The sequence below is a fragment of the Miscanthus floridulus genome, chromosome 17 (genome assembly GCF_019320115.1).
Source record: "Miscanthus floridulus cultivar M001 chromosome 17, ASM1932011v1, whole genome shotgun sequence".
Lineage (NCBI taxonomy): Eukaryota > Viridiplantae > Streptophyta > Magnoliopsida > Poales > Poaceae > Miscanthus > Miscanthus floridulus.
In genome coordinates, this window is record NC_089596.1 from 13,542,663 (window position 1) to 13,563,396 (window position 20,734).

Here is a 20,734-nt window from a genome sequence, read left to right on the forward strand (position 1 = left end):
GATTTAGTTCTAGGAAAATAGGAAACTTTCAAAAAAAATATAGTTAAATCCTAATCAATGTTTAAGCACACTCTCAAGGTTAGCTTCCCTGCCATTCGGATGCAAGGATGGCACTACATGCGTTTGATGTTTCATTGACATGGAAATCGCAGGTTAGAGGAGTCAGTTTCGATAACATGGCCATTAGAGCCACCTAAAGGAATTCTAGGCCTATAGATAAATTCAAAGTTAGAACCATTCTTTTTATAACATTACATATAAAGGAATTTTATTCCAATCTTTGCATAAGTGTTGCGCATAAATTTTGAAAAGCCATATGTCTAATAAAAATAATGCATAGTTTTATTCAATTACTTTAAAAGTGTTATTTCAAACAATATTTAGAAATATATATGTATCTGTATTATTACTAAAGAAATATATATAATTTTCCACAAATTTAGTTAAACTTTACATAGTTTGACATAGTACTATTGTAGACTTGCATCCTTTTGGGATGGAGAGAGTAATAATATAATATAATAGTAGAGATACGTGCATGCATAACCTAGACGGTTTTTTTTGAGTGGATACATAGACTGTTTTGTGGCGGGCTCAAACCTGAAGCAGGCCGCACATCACCTGCAGTCCTCTGGGCACTAATGAAAGATATGTTACCCAAGATATTTTGTAGGCCTAAGCCCACATATCTAGCCCAACCATATATATAGTTTCACTGTTGTGAGCAACTCCAACAGAGATGCTATAGAATTTGTTGGGCATAAAATAGACTCCAACGGATGTTGTATCCTGCATTCCAAAACAGCAAATCAGCTATCCCGTGAAATCCGGCTGCCAAAGATAGCCAGCGAACGCCGCTCACCAAACGGGACCTCCCGCGCCGATTGTGTCATCTCCTCTTCCTTGCTTGATTTGGCCAATTAAGCCCAGAATCGGTAGAACGACGAACGCCGGCGAGGTCCCCTGCTTATTCCGGCCATGCGCCGCCGCCCCGCTCACCGCCGGCAACGTCTTCTAATCCCGGCCGCTCAGATTCAATCCGACGGTCGAGATTTCGTGGTACCCCTCGCTGCGATTCTTTCAAAAGAACCCCTGTCTTTTCCAAATTTTGAACCCATCGTCCCTGCAGTTTTTCTAAAGAGCCCCTATATTTCTTCAAAATAGTATCCGTAGTCCCTGGTTCGGTTTAAAATCCGATTTTATTTATTTTAAATTCGAAAATCAAGTTCCATCTATTTACAAAATTGCCATTATCTTCATTAGGTCATATCTTCTTCTCCGTTTTAGCTCCGATTCGACTCGTTCAAGTTGTGTTAGAATCGTAACGACATAATCTATGCATTAGTATCAATGTTTTCTATGTCAAGAGCTTTGGAAGTTTATGGTTTAATGCCTAACTTGAATAATGACTATGCAATTGGATTTTTCTAATTAAAAGTAACTCACGCTTTTCACCTTGGTCAATTATATGGTTAGTTTTGCCTTGTTTTTCTAAATCAAGTATCATTTGATTTAACTCAATTAAGGTATTTCTCTGAAGTATCTTATACATGTTTTCTATAGCTAAAATAAATAAATCCTATAGTTTCTTTTTAAAAGTAAATATATCGGTAGATGTATCTTTTTCACCATAGCTTCGATTAGCGTGCTTTTTACGTCTGTGTGTTCGTAGTAACGTGTAGAACATCTTTAAAATGTTTTTACGTACTGTTTCATATGTTTGACGTACTGTTCTAACATAGATGTAATTTTATGCTATGAATATATGTGTATGAATGTTTGTGTGGTGTTCAATGATTACGTCCAGTTGGTGAGCTATACGTGGTAAATCAAGAAGCAGATCTTTGAAGTTTTGGACTAGAAGAATATCAGAGTTTAAGGCAAGTATAGCATGTGATCTTTCTTGTTGTCCTATACACCTTTAATCATTTAATTCATGCTACATGTGTCTACCTTGACTACTACTAAGGATATCCTAGTCTTTTGTACTTGTACCTTGATACCTTTGGGTTATTGCATTGGGTAGCTTTGCTAGTGCTCTACTAAAGACATGATCTTGTAACTTGACTAATGGTATATACAATAAATGTTTAAAAGATGCTTTTTAACAACATGGCACAAGGTGGCTAGAGCATTGGGTTGTTTTTATGGTGCTCTAGATTCCTCTCTCTAAGTACTTATCTGTAAGTGATCATTCAGGACTTATAGTACAGCTATGAGGGCTACATGGCTCTAGCTTTAGCTCAGTATGAGGACCTTTTATAGCTTGTTAGTGGTTACCTTTATTGGCGTAAGAATGGATGGACGAATTGGGTATAGGACAACCTCTTTCCCCTCGTGTATAGGCTGCGTGTCATTGTGCCATCAGGAAGGGGGGTTCCTACATCTGTTTGCTGAGTGAATCTAATGGCCCTCACTTGTTAGACGAACATTTGAAAGGCTTTATAGTGAACCCTGCCGACCTTCCTTGAAAGTGGGTCAAGAGATTAGCTACCTCGGGCGAAAGGGTAAATCACGACTCACAGAGAAAGTGTACAACCTCTGCAGAGTGTAAAACTGGTATATCAGCCGTGCTCACGGTCACGAGCGGCCTTAGAACATTTACGAAATAGATGATGAACACTAATGATATGGATGATGAAGATGCCCATTAATGATTACTGTTTATGCTATTCATTATTTATGTTTATCTGATCATGTGTTTATATGAGCTTGTGAATAAACTTGTTGCCACCCTATTGCTAAAATCATGACTCAATAAAAGCTAATCGCAGTTAAATCAGTGTCAGCCTTTTGAGCCTCATGAATCCCATGTTATATTTGTTGAGTGCGACATGTACTTACGCTTGCATTATTTTTCAATTATTTGGATAAAATCCCGTTTGGATACCAAATTGCTAGGGTTTGAAGGAATTAGGTTTGTGATCAACCAGTCAGTTGTCCCTGTGGAATTGGAGTCTTCACCTGAAAATTGAAGTTGTCTTTCCGCTGTTTGCTGTCTAAGGTTATATCATTTATACTAAGTACGTTATATATTGAGCATTGTCTTTTGATATTACCCTTATTTCACAACAGGAAACGGCTGATTTGCCGGGAGCAAAAAAATTTGCCGGGTGCTTTTTATAGGGCACTCGGCAAAGGAATTCTTTGCCGGGTGCCAGGCCTGGCGGCACCCGGCAAAGAAAGGCCTCTGGCAAAGCAGCCTTTGCCGGGTGCCGGGCACCCGGCAAATTCCAGCCGTCGGCAAAAATTGGTCTTTGCCGGGTGCCGGCCACTCGTCAAAATATGGCCGCCGGCAAAGGTGGCCGGCTTGACGGCGGCCAGCTGCCGTCAGCCTTTACCGAGTGCCACGCCGTTAGGCACCCGGCAAAGAATTTTTTTATTTTTTTTAAATTTCTTTGCCGGGTGCCCCATGACCTAGCACCCGGCAAAGGCTTCTTTGCCGGGTGCCCGGGGTGTCACCCGACAAATTATTATTATTTTTTTTGTTTTTTTACCCCATTTCTTTGTGGGGACTTGCTACAGTAAATATATCCCTATTTCAAAATTTGGGACAATTATGAGTTTTTTTAACTATATTTCCTTAATTTTTTCCGTTTCATTGAATTTTTCTGACTATTCCAAATTTGAACTGCAGGTACATGAAATAATGGAATTTGGTCATTCAAAAAATAGTATTCATGATATTTAGGCTATGTCGAGGCCGTATGCAGGAAGCGGCAGAGCAAGGCGCGAGCGAGGCGCGGGAGAGGCACGGGCGCGGCAGACCCGGCAAAGGCCCATGACTAAAAAGGCCGGCCCACGTCCCAACCCTAACCTATTCCAGCAGACGGTTCGACCCCGCGCCTGCGCTCCGCCGCCGCCGCCCTCGTGCTTCGCCGCGCCCGCGCCTCGCCGGTCTGCCGCGCCCGTGCCTCTCCCGCGCCTCGCTCGCGCCTTGCTCTGCCGCCCAGTCCCGGCGACCCCGCGACGCCGGCACCGGCGGCCCAGCGCCCGCGCGAGCCGCGCCCATGCCCGGCGGCGCTCGCCTCGGCGGCCGGCCGGTGCTCCCGCCCGGATTCGGTGGCCCCGCGGCCGTGGCCCCGCCCCGACGACCCCGGCGACGCTCGGCCCGGCCGGTGCTCGACCGGCGCTCCTGCCTGGCCCCGGCGCCCCAGCCTCGCCGGCCGCAGCGGCCATGCGGCCCCACCTCGCCGGCCGTCCCCGATGAGGCCGGCTGCCCATGGTCCGGCCGCCGGGCTCCTCCCGCTGCCGGCCAGTAGTAGAGGAGGTAGGTGGAAGAAGGGAGGAGGAAGGAAGAAGAAGAAAAAGAAGGGGGAGGAGGAAGAGGAAAAAAGAGAAGGGGAGGAGGAGGAAGAGGAAGAAAGAGAAGGGGGAGGAGGAAGAAGAGGAAGGTGCCGACCCGACCGCCCGTTGATCCCCATGCCGTTCCGACCGGCCGTTGATCCTCGCGCTGCTGCGGTCATCCCCGCCGTCGTCGCCGGCCCTCGCTCTTGCCGTTCTTGCCGCCAAGGTAAGCCCTACCCTTGTAGTGTTAGTAGTAGTAGTAGTTAGTAGTGTTAGTAGTAGTTAGTTGTAGTGTTAGTAGTAGTAGTTAGTAGTTTTAGTTGTAGTGTTAGTTGTAGTAGTTAGTAGTGTTAGTTGTAGGGTTAGTAAATAGTAGTAGTTAGTAAGTAGTAGTGGTTTGTAGTAGTAGTTGTTAATAGTTAAGTAGTTCTTACTATTAGCATTGTTAGTAGTTAAGTAGTTGTTAGTAGTAGTAGTTGTAGGGTTAGTAGTAATTGTTGTTGTACTACTTCAATACTTTCATGTGCATGGAAAGAGAACTAAAGTACATGGCTCCTCTTGATATATTGGTGGTTGTTGGCCTTCGTGTCCATGTTTGGTATATATGTGGTTGTTGGCCTTCGTGCCATGTTTGGTATATATGTGGTTGTTGGCCTTCGTGCCATGTTTTTTGCAGGTTTTGGGAACCTCCCCATGCAGGGGAGGTGCTGCCAAAATTTTGAGTCGACACTAACCATTTTTGCCCTTTTTTGCAGGAGGAGGACCTGTGGGAGGGACTCGGCGACCCCGATCGTCTTCGTCGGCGCTGCGGGTCTTCCTACACCGCGTCGACTCGCCACTGCACCGACTCTCCACCGCCCCGCTACCCGGACCTCACCGCCACCCTAGGTATAACCCCTCTATCTGTATGTGGTCTTTGGTCGCGTAACCTAGTTAGGTGTCTCCCGTTCGAAAGAGATACGGTCGGAGATATGCGGACCTTTGCATATCTGCGACCATATCTATTTCGGATTGTCCACGCTTTTTGGATAGCCCGCGGATGTGTAGTTGAGGTTAGTTTTCATGCTTCGCTCTGGTTCGAGACGGTGTTTCGGCATCACCTCTCCGTTGTTCTCTGGATACACACTCTCCCTTGCAGGACGTGTATCGGGAGAACGGCGGGGAGGTGCTGCCGAAATTCCATCTCGGATAGGAGCGGAGCATGGAAACTAACCTCATCTACGCATCCGCGGGTGGGATTAGGACCTATCCTCACCTATTAGAGAGTAGGGACACCGCGTAGATGCAATTGATGGTCACCTGTGGTGATGTTATATATGCTAGAGGATGGAGGACCGTCAGTGGATGTACACGGGCCGGACAAGTCAGGGTGATGCCAGCTATGAATGGATGCAGAAGACCGATCGTTTCTTGAATCGTGCATTTGGCAAGGCCGCAAAATTCCCGAAAATGGCTTTGTGTCCCTGCAGCAAGTGTGGTAACAGGAGAATGCTAGACAAGGAACTCATGGGTACACATCTGCACAAGAATGGGTTTACGCCGAACTACACCCGGTGGGTCCACCATGGTGAAGCCGATCATATGAGAGAGGAGGTGGTGAGACAACACGTCGAGGCTTTCGATGCTGATGCCGGGGTAGCAGACATGGTAGATGACGTTCACCAAGCACAGTTTGCTGAAGGATGTGAGGAGGCGGAGATGTAGGTAGCCATAGATGCGTTCAAGTACATGATGGACTCGGCATAGAAACCCCTTCACGCTCATTCTGAGGTCTCCCAGCTGGATGCCATAAGTCGCTTGATGGGGTTGAAGTCTGATTTAAACTGGAGTCGAGAAGGCTTCAATAAGGTGTTGGCCGTGGTTGGCACCCTGCTTCCAAAAAACCACGTGTTGCCGAAGACCATGTACAAGGCACACAAGCTCCTTAAAGCACTGAGATGCCATATGAGCAGATACATGCTTGTCCAAACGGGTGTGTCCTATTTCAGGAAGAACTCAAGGAGGCAAAGTACTGTCCAAAGTGTAAAGCCTCCAGGTTCCTAGAGGTAGAGTCTGGTGACGGTGGTGGCCAGAAGACCCAGCTTAAGATACCCGCCCGAGTCCTATGGCACCTTCCCTTCATGTCGAGGATTCAAAGGCTATTCATGACCGAGGAAACCGCGAAACAGATGATGTGGCACAAGAATGGCAAACGCTACCATCCTGACAAGATGGTGCATCCATCTGATGGTGAAGCATGGACCAGCTTTAATGACAAGCATCGTTTGAAATCCGATGAGGCTCGTAATGTACATGTCGCGCTGGCAACAGATGGGTTCAATCCTTATGGCATGATGTCTGCCCCTTACACATGTTGGCCCGTGTTTGTTATCCCCCTCAATCTCCCCCCTAGCGTCGCCTTTCAATGACATAACGTGATCTTGATGTTGATAATTCCCGGGCACCCAGGGAGTAAGATGGGTGTGTTCATGGAGCCTGTGATTGATGAGTTGATCAAAGCTTGGAATGAAGGGGTATGGACATACGACCGAGCTACAAAGGAAAGCTTCAAAATGTACGTCTGGTACTAGTACTCCATGCATGACTTCCTGGCGTATGGGTTATTCAGCGCCTGGTGTGTTCACAGGAAGTTCCCGTGCCCAATATGCTAGGAAGCTGTGAGGTTCATTTGGTTGAAGAAGGGTGGTAAGTATTCGTCGTTCGATCAACATCGTCAATTCCTAGATTCCAACCATCCATTCCAACAGGACACCAAGAACTTCAGGAAAGGTGTCGTAGTCACAGACCCTAGACCGCACTTGAAGACTGGTGTCGAGGTTCATGCTCAGATAGATGCTCTCTTGCCCAATGAAGAAGGTGGTTTTGTGGGATATGGTGAGCAACACATGTGGACTCATAAGTCCGGCTTGACGAGGCTCCCCTATTTCGATGACCTCCTACTGCCCCATAACATTGATGTAATGCACACTGAAAAGAATATCGCCGAGGCACTTTGGGCAACACTCATGGACACTGACAAGTCTAAGGACAACCCTAAGGCTAGAGTGGACCTGGCAACGTTGTGCGATAGACCACAGCAAGTGATGCAGCCTCCTGCAAACGGCAAGAACTGGAAAAGGCCTAAGGCCGATTTCATCTTGAAACTCGAACAAAGGAGGGAAGTACTATGATGGATCAAGGCGTTAATGTTCCCTGATGGGTATGCGGCGAACCTGAGCAGGGGAGTGAACTTAGGCACTATGCGAGTCAACGGCATGAAGAGTCATGACTACCACGTATGGATTGAGCGGCTTCTTCCGACGATGGTACGAGGCTACATTCCTGAGCATCTCTGGCTAGTGCTGGCAGAGTTGAGCTATTTCTTCCGCCAGCTTTGTGCCAAGGAGCTATCTCAGACCGTGGTTGCAAACTTGGAGAAAGTGGCACCTGAGTTGCTTTGTAAGTTGGAGAAGATCTTTCCACCTGGCTTCTTCTTGTTGATGCATCATTTGATTGTGCACCTCCCGTATGAGGCACGTATGGGGGGGGGCGTGCAGGCCTGTTGGTGCTACCCAATCGAGAGATGTCTGAAGGCCATTCGCAAAAAATGTAGAAATAAAGCCAAAATTGAGGCTTCCATTGCAGAGGCTTCCATTCTGGAGGAGGTGACAAACTTCACACAGCTATACTACACGGAGAACCTTCCTAGCGTGCATAATCCACTCCCTCGCTACAATGTTGACAAGAATGAATCCAACCTTAGCCTTTTCCAAGGGCAACTCAGCAGGTCAAGTGGATCGACCAATAAGAGGTTGGAAAATGAAGAGTGGCGCATGATCATGCTATATGTGTTCCACAACCTACCCGAGGTGAAGTCATTCATTGAGTAAGTTCTCAAGGAACTTGTTTAAATACGCTGTCACTATTCTGCATCCAACTGATTCTTTCTCGTTTGCACAGGGAATTTATTCGTGTATCCTGGCATCAACCAAGGGATCCTACCCCACAGCAAACCGACACCCTTCTTTCACAGGGTCCGGGAGCAGGGAGGCCTGATTTCATTTCTTGGTTCAAAACAAAGGTATTGTCCAATTTACCTCGTACCTAGTTCGAGATTCCGAGTTTCGCGTACTTAGTCTGGCAATCTTTCCTTCTTGCGCTTGCAGGCCCAAACCGATGCAACTATGAGTAAGGAGTTGAGACAGGTTGCAAAATGGCTTCGACAGTAAGGTGAAAGCTTATTCAGGTTATGATGTGAATGGATATCGCTTTCACACAAGAAGCTACGAGCGAGCTCGGCCCCATCGAAAAACCACAAACAGCGGAGTTTGTACTCCCGGCACTGATGGCCTCGAGTATCATGGCATAATTGAAGATATCTATGAACTTGAATTTTATGGTTCAAAACCTCTTCGTCTTGTCATGTTCAAATGCCACTGGTTCAATCCTCGACTAACGAAATGGAGCCCTAATATTGGTCAAGTCGAGATTCGACACGATTCCATCTATCAAGGAAAAGATGTCTTTATTGTGGCGGATCAGGCCGTGCAGGTTTATTATTTGTCATACGCATGCCAAGGCAATAAGACTCTTCAAGGTTGGTCTATTGTGCACTAGGTATCGCCACATGGTAGACTAGCTATCCCAAATGATGAAGATTACAACTTCAACCCAAACACATATGATGGAGAGTTCTATCAAGAAGATGGGCTACAAGGGAGGTTGGTGATAGACTTAACCGAGGCGATTGGAGTGGAAGTAGACAATGAAAGGGTTGATGACGAGGAAGAAGGAGATGAGGTGCAAAATGCCAAGGACATAGAAATGCTTGAGTGATTACATTTAGATGATGACAATGAAGGCAACATTGAACCTTCGGACAGTCTTGTTTATTTGGACAATTTTGATAGTGATGACGAGACATATGATCCAGATAATCCCAATAATGATGATTACTTCTAATACATGTAATACTATGTTATTTTGTAATCGTGTTTTGTTTATTTACTTAGCATCTATTTCTAATACATGTAATGATGTCTTGTTTGTTTCTTTTTAATTGCAGGTGATTGAACAAAGATGGCGAGCGGCAGTGGGCCAAGGAACGTGAACTCGAGGTACCAGAGGGCACGTGAGGACGCAGATGCCGGAGAGAACGCATCGGACGGGAGGAGGCAGAGGGCCAGGAGCAGCGGTAGCGGGAGCGGCAGCAGGAGGGGCTGGCCTCCTCTAGTCAGGCCGCGTGACGTGCCGGAGGAGGAGCGCCGTACCATGGACTCCTCGGAGGACGAGCAGGTTCTAGTGACGGACGAGGTTCGGGCGACGGACAATGAGGGAGAGGCACAGGAGGGCGGCGAGGCCGGAAGTAGTTCCACTGCCTCTGCTGCGGCTAGCCCCTACTTGCGAGGTCCCTCAAAACTCCCTGGGCCTCCGCTTCCTCCCCTACGCCCAGTGATCCACCCCCAGGGGGACAGGTAACTAACTTTAGATTTAATCACAGCTACTTCATATAACCTGTTGAAAATTGTCAGAGAAACTAATAATGTTTGTTAATGACTTGTGCAGGCACTGGGAGGTTGTGTCGCCTAGTGACTCACGCAACCCCAACCACATCTTGGGGCTTGTGTGCAGGCACTATTACCCCGGCATTGTCACGCACAAGGGGACTGTGGGGCCAGCCAAATCGTGGGACCACTACAAATCTACCCCCGACGCAGATTATGAAGACAAGCAGGAGCGGGTTAGGAGAGAGTTCTGGGTAAGTCTCGTTCGCACAACTTTGATCAATACATCGCATTCATTTGACACTTTTTGACATAATGAATTGATACATTGTGTCTGTCTGCAGACTTTTTTAGGTGTGAAGAGGGACAGGAGGAGAGGGCGGAGAAGAACTTGGTGAAAAGTGCCAGGAAACACATCAGCGACATGCACTACGAGGAGTGCCTCACCTGCATCATCAAGTACTACGCCATGCGACTTGGTCAGAAAGTCAACAAGACATAGGCAAGACAGATGCCTCTGACCCGGGAACAGTTCCTTGAGGTAAATGAAGAATAATAATACTGATTCGTTTTGAGATTAAGTAGCTTTCATTTGGTCGTCTTACATCTCAAATTCTTTGACATGTAGATGATTCCATGGTGGTGCGAGTCCTTTGCCGACTGCTGGGAGATGATCGTGGACAGGTGGTTCACAGAGGGTTATATCCAGGAACACGAAGCCCAACGGGAGCGGGCTTTGCAGGCGATAGGCCCCACACACCACCAAGGCAGCCGCAGCCTCGGCGCGTACAAGCAAGCTTGGGTACGTGAATTCATTTTTAGTATTCTGACGCTCCATTCTGCATGTTTCTTCTAATCATCTTGTTGTCTTTCTCACAGTCGGCGTCGCATGGTGGCCAGCCTTTGTCCACGTTCATGGCGTATGGACTGGCCCGCAAGGGAAAGGCGACTTCCGCTGTCACCTTCAGCCCGGATGACCCACCCAAGTCGTACAGCAACCCGAGCGCCCACACCCGCATCAGCTCCTACGCGTCGGAGGCAAGGTCGGTCCAGGGGCCAGACTGGGATCCGAGCACCGACGACATTGATGGCACGACTGTCATGAGGATCGGACAGGGCAAGAAGCATGGGCGGTACTGGCTTGGCGATGGCACCCTCGAGTCCGGCTCTGTTCCCTCCCTCTCCAAGATCCGAGCAAGTACCCCGAGCGGAGGCCCGGCCATACGCCAATGGCCGTCCCCTTCATAGCAGCAGGTCGACGCACTCCAGGTTAGTCCAGTTTAACTCTTCGTACATTGATCTTTACATAACTTAGTTACCTTTACATTACTAAAACATTCGATTGAAATGTTGCAGGCCGAGAACGAGAGGATGGCTCAGGAGCTACGGGACCTGGCGGCGAGGACCGAGGTGGCCGAGCGGGAAAGACAAGCCGAGCGGGCCGAGCGGGAGAGACAGGCCAAGCAGCTGGTGGAGATTACGATGTTCCTGCAGAACTTTGGGCAAGTGAACGGTGTACCTGTGCCGATGTTCGCTCTAGCGCCGCCGCCAGTTGTAGCTAGTCCAGTGAGTATGAATCCATATTGCTTCGACTAGTGCTTTCATTAGATGACCCACTCTAAGCGCCTGAATCTCTTGTCCTTTATGCAGCCTCCGTCGGCGGGTTCGAATAACCCATCTCAGGCGCAAGCAGGCGGTGCCGAGTTTCCTTCACCAGGCACTCAGTTTCCTTCCCACCTTTAGTTTGCATCTCTTTTTCACCGCTTGATGGACATGTGCTGCACTGTGATCCACTATCGACTTGTTTCGATGGTAATTGGACCTATTATGTTTGTGATGTCGTGTATGTGAGGTATTGTATTCGCGATGTGATATATATGTGTGGGATTGAGTTTGTGATGAGATGGATGTGATATATATGTGCTATATTGTCTTTGTGATGCTTCAGATGTGATATATATCTTTCATATGCTGTGTTTGTGATTATAGAATCAAAAAACAAAATAAAAAAATTAATTTTTGGGGCTTTGCCGGGTGCCCCGGCCCTGGCACTCGGCAAAGCTAGGCCACTTTTCTTTGCTGGGTGCCGGGTTTGCACTCGACAAAGTCTTTGCCGGGTGCCCGATAAAAAGCACCCGGCAAAGAAATCTTTGCCGACTAACTTTTTGCTGGAGGCTCTTTGCCGAGTGCAAAGTAGCCTTTGCCGGGTGCATTCGGCACCCGGCAAAGCGCCTGAATCCAGTAGTGTTTGTAGCTATATGTGAGATTTGACTTCTTGGACTCATATATGGTGCGTATCTGGTTTGGTTCTTAAAACCGGATGCTACAAGCTGTCGGCCATTTGGTCTAAAGTTGACATTGTTTTCACAACGTTTTTTCTGTGGAAATGATGTGTACAGGGCGCATCTTCTTCTTTCTTGTACATAGTCAACCGCTACTGGCCGATATTTCTTGTGCTCGTCTCATCTCTTCCTGTTTATTGGTTGTTGTGGTTAGAACCTATGCTACCTGTTGCATCAACTAACCGCACCAAATTAAAAGCGTTTCCGTGCAGCAAAGACGGAGGAAAAACAAGAAAAGGTCAAAAAGTAGGGTGACTAGTTTGCAGTAGTACCTCGATCTAATAAGCAAACTGTTAATTTACAGAAGAATTAAAATTTGCATGGGATTTGATCAAATCATCACGCGTGATCGTAACTCGTAAGTAATGATGGAATTGATTGAACTCGTTCAGCTGCAATGCATGCCTTTCTGCCTTTGGAGAATGGTACATATATGTATATAGCTAGAGCCGACATCTCGACTTTCTTCTATGAAATGATACAATAATCTTGAAGATCACCAAACCTCTTGACTAAGTGCGAGCTATACAAAGGAAAAGGAAAGGTACATAAATTATAAAGAATTTGTTGACATCGTCCTCCAGGCTCATATATATACGTCTCCAATTTGTTTTTGTCCCGGTCATTCCGTATCGATCGACCTCGTCAATGTTACGTGTTCATCCCTGAACTTGCACTTTGTGAGGATTTTCTAAAGCAATTCTTCACACATCGTTTTCTCTTATCATTTCTCTGATTTTGCATATGATTATGATATATAGCTGCTCGCCTGCTCCTGCTACGGTGCTACCAAGTCTCTGGGTAACATTAGGTAGATGGTGACACACATGCTTACTGTCGGCTCTTTTACCAGTTCTTCCAGTTACGTTGATTGAGCACAAATATGCCCTACCCAAATTGAAGTTTCCTCCATCATGGATTCATGGTTCACCGGCCGTCTATGGCTCCTCGAGATGGGCGAGACAGCGACATACCAACAAGTCAACTAAAACACGGTTTGCATTTGAAATTTGCATGCATGTGTGCGGGGATGCAAGCAGGCCCATCTACAAACCCGCAAATAGCTAGGCTTAATTTTTGTGGGTTCCGCGTGGACCCGTAAAAAAAATCTAATATGGGTTCATGGATAGGCCTGCTTGCACTCTTACTCGGAACGAATAATTTGGAAAGTGAAAGAAATCATTTCGAACGAATTAACTATTCATGTGGTAAGTTCTTTGAGTTAACTTAACAATTTTTTATAAAAAAATAAATAAATTAATAAGTTGAAGTTGGAGATTATCTGTTTCTTGCAGGAGAGCCTATGGGAAAAGTGGTGCTAAATTGATCCCTTCATCCATTTCATATGCGATTGCAGGTGGAACTGTAACAAAATATTTTTTCCACTTCTCCTATGCCTGAAATTTAAGATGACTTCAGGCAACACTCTTGTAGTACCAATTAGTATAAGTAAATTGTCAGTTTTATGATTTGTTATTTGTCTTTGTGTCATAATGTACCAAATTTTTGTCCTTGTCTGACTATAGTAATAATTATAAATTGTTAAACTATCTTTTTGCCAACACATCAGATTTTGTCACGTTTGTGGTTTTGTTTAACGGGTTTTTTTTTTATTTCGGAACAAAAAATTACAGATTGTGTCTACCGAAATTGCAACGAACTAAAATTATAATTTTAGTGTAAAATATATGAAATAACCGTTGCCGAAAAAAAAACTAAAATTCGAACACATGGAATTTAGCAAATCCCTATTTTTCCTTGCTTCCAAGAATTTGATGCGCGTGGCGATTGGAAACACAAGACAAGATGCATGTTTTGCAGCTGTTGTTAGGAGTAGTTTTAACGATGCTGCATGGAAGGAGGGTCTAGCAGACATTAGGGAATGCGAAGATTGGGTCTTATTTGTTGACTGGGTGCACAGACACAATACATCCATGACATGCACACGCCACCCTCCAACTACGACATCATGCCATGCAAGCTACCTCCCCTGTATAAATAGAGACCCAGCAGTGGCGCCATTCTTCATCTTCTCATCAGCTTCAATTCTCAGCGATCGCCATCGACCTCGACCTCAGCTCAAGCGACTATAGCAAACTTGCAGAAAGATAGGATAGGGCTGCAGTTGATCATGGGGTCGACATGGCTGGCAACAGCCTTGGCGGCGCTCGTCGTCGCCTCGGTGGCACACGCGGCGGAACTGGAGGTCGGTTTCTACAAGCACTCGTGCCCACAGGCCGAGGAGATCGTGCGCAACACCGTCCGCCGCGGTATCGCCCGTGAGCCTGGCGTCGGCGCGGGACTCATCCGGATGCACTTCCACGACTGCTTCGTCCGGGGCTGCGACGCCTCCATCCTCATCAACTCCACGCCGGGCAACGAGGCCGAGAAGGACTCCGTCGCCAACAACCCCAGCATGCGCGGCTTCGACGTCATCGACGACGCCAAGGCCGTCCTCGAGGCGCACTGCCCACGCACCGTCTCCTGCGCCGACATCATCGCGTTCGCGGCCCGCGACGGCGCCTATCTTGCCGGCGGCCTTGACTACAAGGTCCCCTCGGGTCGCCGTGACGGCCGCGTATCCAAAGAGAATGAGGTGCTCAACAACAATGTCCCCGCCCCGACTGACGATGTCGCCGAGCTCATCGAGAGCTTCAAGCGCAAGGGCCTCAACGCCGACGACATGGTCACCCTCTCCGGCGCGCACACCATCGGCCGCTCCCACTGCTCCTCCTTCACGAAGCGCCTCTACAACTTCAGCGGCCAGCTGGGGCAGACAGACCCGTCGCTCGACCCCGCCTACGCCGAGCACCTCAAGATCCGCTGCCCATGGCCGTCCAGCGACGCCCAGATGGACCCCACGGTGGTGCCGCTTGACCCAGTCACGCCGGCCACCTTCGACAATCAGTACTTCAAGAACGTGCTGGCGCACAAGGTCCTGTTCATCTCCGACAACACACTGCTCGAGAACCCCTGGACGGCCGGGATCGTCCACTTCAACGCCGCAGTCAAGAAGGCATGGCAGGTCAAGTTCGCCATGGCCATGGTCAAGATGGGCAAGGTCCAGGTGCTCACCGGCGACGAGGGAGAGATCAGGGAGAAGTGCTTCGTCGTCAACCACTACTAGTCAAGTTTAGCTAATTAGCTCGTGTACGAAGTTGGTTGATACGTTCCACACGTCAATATGTCATAATTTTTGAGATTGTTTTCTCTTCATGTCTGTGAAATCAAACAATAGTTTGTCAAGTAAAATGGTGTTATTTGCACAACATGTACATATTTAGCAAAGACATCACTAGTACAGAAACAAGCTGTACTCCCGGTTGGAAAACCCCTTCAGTCCCGGTTTTCCAACCGGGAGCACGAATCCGGGACTAAAGGGCCCCTCTTTTAGTCCCGGTTTCTCGCCCAGGACTAAAGGTCCACCTTTAGTCCCGGTTGGTAATACCAACCGGGGCTAAAGAGGCCTCCCGGCCTGGCCACGTGGCCCGGCCCTTTAGTCCCGGTTGGTATTACCAACCGGGACTAAAGGTTTTCTTTTTTTTAATCAAATATACCAACTTGGACAAAAGTTAATGGTAGTGAAAATATTATTAACTAATAAACAAACAAAAGCTTTACTTGTGCCTAACATGAAACTAGAAAGTCAGAATCTGGTATTTGCAAATAAAAAATCTACTACCAACCTACTTACTGCCTCCGGTTCAAAATACTTGTTTTAACTTCTTTTATTATCTTCATTCAAAATACTTGTTGCTCTACAACGTCAAGGCAACTTTAGCCTATTTTCCAGTTTTTACACTTCCCTAATTTAACTAACTTCTTTATCCATGCATGCACACTTTAGAGAACACTAATTGTGGGTGAGATGGTCATTTTACCTCCTCCCTAATTCTTGTGCCCAACTCCAAAACAAGTATTGTGAATCAGATGGTATCAAGCCAAGAACCTACTTGTAGGACAAACTAAAAGTGTGCTGTTATCAGACTTAACAGCTCCTGACTTGTTTCCCTGGTAATTACTTTAAGATTTGAATGGGTCTATCAAATGTATTTGAACATATTATTTCAAATTCTATCAGGTGCAACCATACAAATAGAACTCAAGAAAGATAAATAATTGTAATACATGTGAGTAAATATAAAAATAAATCTTTATGCATGTAAGTAAATATAGAAAGATAATATTTATACATGCAACATGACTTGGGGAAGAAATGGTAATTCAATGGAGATGGGTATCCACCTGAGGATCAAGAATGAAAGTTATGATCAAGACACAAATAGTATTTTTCTTAAAAATAGTTGTAGTGATCACAAGTTCATCATTCAATCAACTGGAGTTCAATTTGTTGCATTTAATTCTTAAAGGAGGTTGATCTCACCTCTAGCAATTGTCTCTTCATGGACAACTCTATCAATTTCATCTGTTGTAATTCCTGGTTTAATTACACGCGCAGCTGCATCTGAAACCTCTTGCAATCTATAAATGATAATACGAGATGAAGCAGAAAATATTAGGAAAGTGAAATTATAATGTCACAACTAAGCACTCATTTACACATGCTGGGAACTTACTCGACATGTTTCTCTCATCCTTTCTATGAGTTCAGGGGTCTTAATCTACAGAGGCACAAAGAAAGCAGTAATCATCAGAAATTTGTTCATGGAACATATGTGATACTCAAAAACCTCTGAAGGATTTTACCTCTACTCTTTTCTGCAAATCACTATCTAGTTCTATCTTGGGAATTCCCTAAAAAGTATTACAATGTCAGGGAGATTTGAAAGAGCATATTGCAAGAGATATCACTTCAAGTGGAATGGTGAGATGACACTGCATGCATACTGTGAAGGAAGAGACCCTTAAAACAACAGGAACTTACATCAAGCGCCCAATCAGGCTTCTCAATTTCATCTGGCACCACACGCATCTTTGATATTGGATATGGTATCAATGGACTGAAAGACATAATCATTCAGTAAATGTGAGAAAGGTACTACCCAAATAGCTCATTCCTCCCACCCTAGATTATTAGCAAAGAATAAAGGTGCATTTATGTTCAAAATTTTCAATTTGTCAATACTCTATTTTGGTGTGAAACTGTGAATGGAAAGAAATGTTCAACACCATGTTTACTGCATCCATGAAGCCACTTTGTTGCTCAAATATACTGGAACTCTCAAATGCGCAGTTTAATGCTAAAAGACCCATACATGGACAGTGCATAACCAAGTCAAAAAACCTATTGTGGCTATCAAGGATATGAAAAAAATACCATTTCCACTAATAGAGGTATCTACAGATACTACTAACTACATACTGTGATGAAGTTTCCATATAAGGCCATAACTAAATGATACATGCCTTTAAAATATGCAGAAGGTTTTATGCTCTGTGTTATTAAAACAATCAAACTAGCTGATACTCATTCATCCAGAGAGCTTCCTACTATCATGATGTTCCAATGCAGTAAAACGAGAGAGAGGAGCTTGCCACTGACCAGAAAGCTACGTTCTCACGAGGTAGCTTAAGTTCAGCACACTTGGGGCATCTGAAAATCAACACACCTGAGCATAAGCAATGACTTGAAGAAACCAACATGTCTACTATGTGCTACTTTCCAAAGTATAACTCTGCTTTTTCCAGCCATATATCACAGCAATACGTTATCGGGAGGAGAGAAAAATGCACTGGAGCGAGCGCAGGGGGGCGACGCCTCCGGGGCTCCTTTCTCCACCCCGGCTGCATGCACCACGCCAATTGGATCAGGCAGATCAGTAGACTGCTGGACCCGGATAGGAAGGGCGCGGAGAACAGCAGAGAAGAGTCCCGTCCGGCTCACCTGTGGCGGCGGAGGTTAGGGTTCCGGCGGCGCGGGCAGCGGACACGAGGGGAAAAGAGGAAAAAAGAGGTGGACGAGTCAGCCGAGAGGGTTTGCTCGCTGCCTACGTGCTGAGAGCCGAGAGGGTTGGAGACAGCAACCGGGACTAAAGGTCCCTTTCTAGTCCCAGATGGAGCCTCCAGCCGGGAGTAGACTTTTACTCCTGGTTGGAGGGACCAACCGGGAGTAAAAGTTAACCTTTAGTCCCGGTTGGTAGCTCCAAGTGAGACTAAAGGTCCCCTGCAGCAAAAACCTACCACAATAGCCGTTGGGCAGAGACCTTTAGTCCCGGTTGAAGCTACCAACCGGGACTAAAGGTTTCTCTAGTCCCGGGAGCGAAAAATACCGGGACTAAAGCTAAATTTTAAAGTGGATCAAAAGTCGTTTCTCCACTAGTGCATCTACTTCTTGGGGCTTCTACTTGATCGAGCCGATTAGTTGCCGAGCAGTTGTCGGTCGTCTGGTACCCGTTTCCTGTTAGTGCGCTTGCAAGCCACGTTGATATACGCCTCTTTTTTGCTTGCTTGCGTGGTGCTGCTCCGTGAAGCTGCTGCCGAAAGTATGGCTCCGTGGACTTGCTTGCATGTCATTGGCTTGCATGACTCCGCGGCCTCCTTGCTAGCCTCCGGGTGAACTCCTCGTCTAATTCTTGTCTGCCGCAAAGTGCGCCGTCTGGATGGAATCGTGTTGCGGTGCCGCTTAATGTGCGTGATGATGCTTCGTTCCGTGATGATTTTCCCTCTTGGATAAGGAAAGCTGCCCACATGGCAGAGGTGCCGTATCTGATTCCTGCCCATAGTAGACAGGGAGACAAGTAGACGTAGCCGGAAATACAATATATAAAAATATGTATTTTGCTAAATAGAAAATCTTGACTTAGCTTATTTTAATTGGAGTGGTCATCTGATCTTGGAGACGTAGGCGATCAGCAAAGGAAATTTTCTTGTATGCGCATGCATCCGTGATGCATACATGCATATACACGCCCATGCAAGATTGATACGTTGATTGCTTTCCTTTTGCTGGTCGCGACTTGCTTTGTTCCACGTTGCATGATCCCGCAGATCGGATCTAGGCCTCACGGTAAGGTGCCGAATGCTCTTGTTACGATGATGCCCCGCCGCTTTTGCTTCGCGCGTGTCATGATGTCGATCCTCGAGGCTGCCGCTAGACTCCGTGAATTGTCGGTGATGGCTCGCTGCAACGCGCGGATGCGTGGGAGTGCTGGGATCGCGGCTCATCTCCGTGCCTCGTGACGTGCTGCGAGTTGCCCTAGCAGGCCGTCCAAGCACGCCGCCGCGGGAGTTGAATTACAGTGACGTTGTTGATGAAGAAAATTCCCACACTACTACAGATATCATTTGTAGGGGCGGCTCATGGGCATTTGTAGGAGTGGTTTGGCCAGTCGCCCCTATCAAAGAGTGGCTACAAATCACCGATTTGTAGGGGCGGTTCCCAGACCGCCCCTACAAATCGATTTGTAGGAGCGGCTGATGTTGATGTTATCAGCCGCCCCTACAAATCAAACATCAGCCGCCCCTATAATACCTGTTTGTAGAGACAGTTCTAGACTGAACCGCCCTACAGTACATTTTTTCAAAAAAAAAATCAAATTTGACCAAAACATATATAATTCAAATCTGACCAGAAGCACAAGAGCATAAGATGGTGGTCCTGAGGATTTCTTCCTAAGTGAACATTACAAGTATGTATACAAATATAAATCAGAAAACTAAAATAATTAGGGTGACTAAACACGCCATGAGCTTTGTCTGTGTTCTCGATGAGCTTCGTCGCTTCCTCTTCTTCCTTGATCTGCAAAGAAACACGCCACATTCAGTCTTACATTTAGTCTCCAGTGGAATCATCTCTAGTGGAGAATGCCCTACATTCATATGTTTGATCATTTCAAAAACACTCTAAAACCAGTGACTAGATAGCTCTGTATGGCAATGGCATACCCAGGTGAGACCAGTTACGAGAAGCACGGACGGCATCCCGGGGGGCAAATTCTTGAAGCCCTTCAACACTGCAAGTGGCCCGGTAGGCTCAGCTTCAACCTCGTCGTTCGCTTTTGTTGGGAGGTTCTCGTTTCCTTTGTATGGTACTTCCTTGGCGAAGATCAGGGTTACAACCAAGCATATGACTAGGAACACCTGTTGAAAGACATAAAATGTGTCTCTATTTGCGGCATGGGAAAAGAAAAATATTGCACTAATGTTTTGAAGGAATGGTAAAACTTACCACAGCCACCAGAAATGCACCTTTCAGGTTTGCACAGGCCTCACAACAGGCATTTGTTTTGAGGAAGGGAAACCACCTGTATGTGATGATATCAGTAATAATTCAGAATGCATATTTTTTAGTAAACCAATGTTCAGAATAGAAAATCAGATAAAGTTTATGTAGGAGTGGTGGTGGACTTACTTGTGCCAATTGTTTGTGGAACCAGAGGAATAGCCTAGGATGTTTCCCAGCACCATCCAAGAACAGAAGATTGAGTTAGCTGCACTAGGCCCATGATGACCTGTTGAGCAAATAAAAGTAATTACAAATCAGGTCACAAAGTCCACTTATTGTGTTATGTCACAAGTACTAGCACTGGCTAATCAACAAACTGTTAAAAAATCTCTGAAATGAATTAGTGAGAAAGTTACCGCACAAATCAGCCAGCATAGCACGCGCTGGACCCTAACAGTTGGATGGAAAATGTCTCAGATTTACAATAGTGTGCTTTC

General features: G+C 46.3%; 2 protein-coding genes and 1 long non-coding RNA gene across 3 annotated transcripts; 1 reads left to right on the top strand and 2 right to left on the bottom strand.

Moving 5' to 3' along the window:
• Window positions 1-3,812: 3,812 nt before the first annotated feature.
• On the bottom strand, window positions 3,813-4,424 carry LOC136515268 (uncharacterized). The gene has a single exon (XM_066508911.1). The coding sequence runs from the start codon at window positions 4,422-4,424 to the stop codon at window positions 3,813-3,815; it is 612 nt and encodes a 203-aa protein (XP_066365008.1).
• A 9,735-nt stretch (window positions 4,425-14,159) lies between these two features.
• Window positions 14,160-15,365, top strand: LOC136517984 (peroxidase 5-like). Its single transcript, XM_066511642.1, has one exon. The coding sequence runs from the start codon at window positions 14,244-14,246 to the stop codon at window positions 15,237-15,239; it is 996 nt and encodes a 331-aa protein (XP_066367739.1). The 5' UTR covers window positions 14,160-14,243; the 3' UTR covers window positions 15,240-15,365.
• A 4,652-nt stretch (window positions 15,366-20,017) lies between these two features.
• LOC136516768 (uncharacterized) lies at window positions 20,018-20,524 on the bottom strand. The gene is made up of 3 exons (XR_010774123.1): window positions 20,424-20,524; window positions 20,241-20,316; window positions 20,018-20,152 (listed from the first exon to the last, which is right to left on the bottom strand). It is a non-coding gene; the product is annotated as an uncharacterized lncRNA (long non-coding RNA).
• Window positions 20,525-20,734: the final 210 nt, after the last annotated feature.

Excerpts from the sequence above, each read along its gene's own strand:
- LOC136517984 (XM_066511642.1), top strand. The coding sequence starts at position 14,244 with ATGGGGTCGACATGGCTGGCAACAGCCTTGGCGGCGCTCGTCGTCGCC.
- LOC136515268 (XM_066508911.1), bottom strand. The coding sequence starts at position 4,424 with ATGGGGATCAACGGGCGGTCGGGTCGGCACCTTCCTCTTCTTCCTCCT.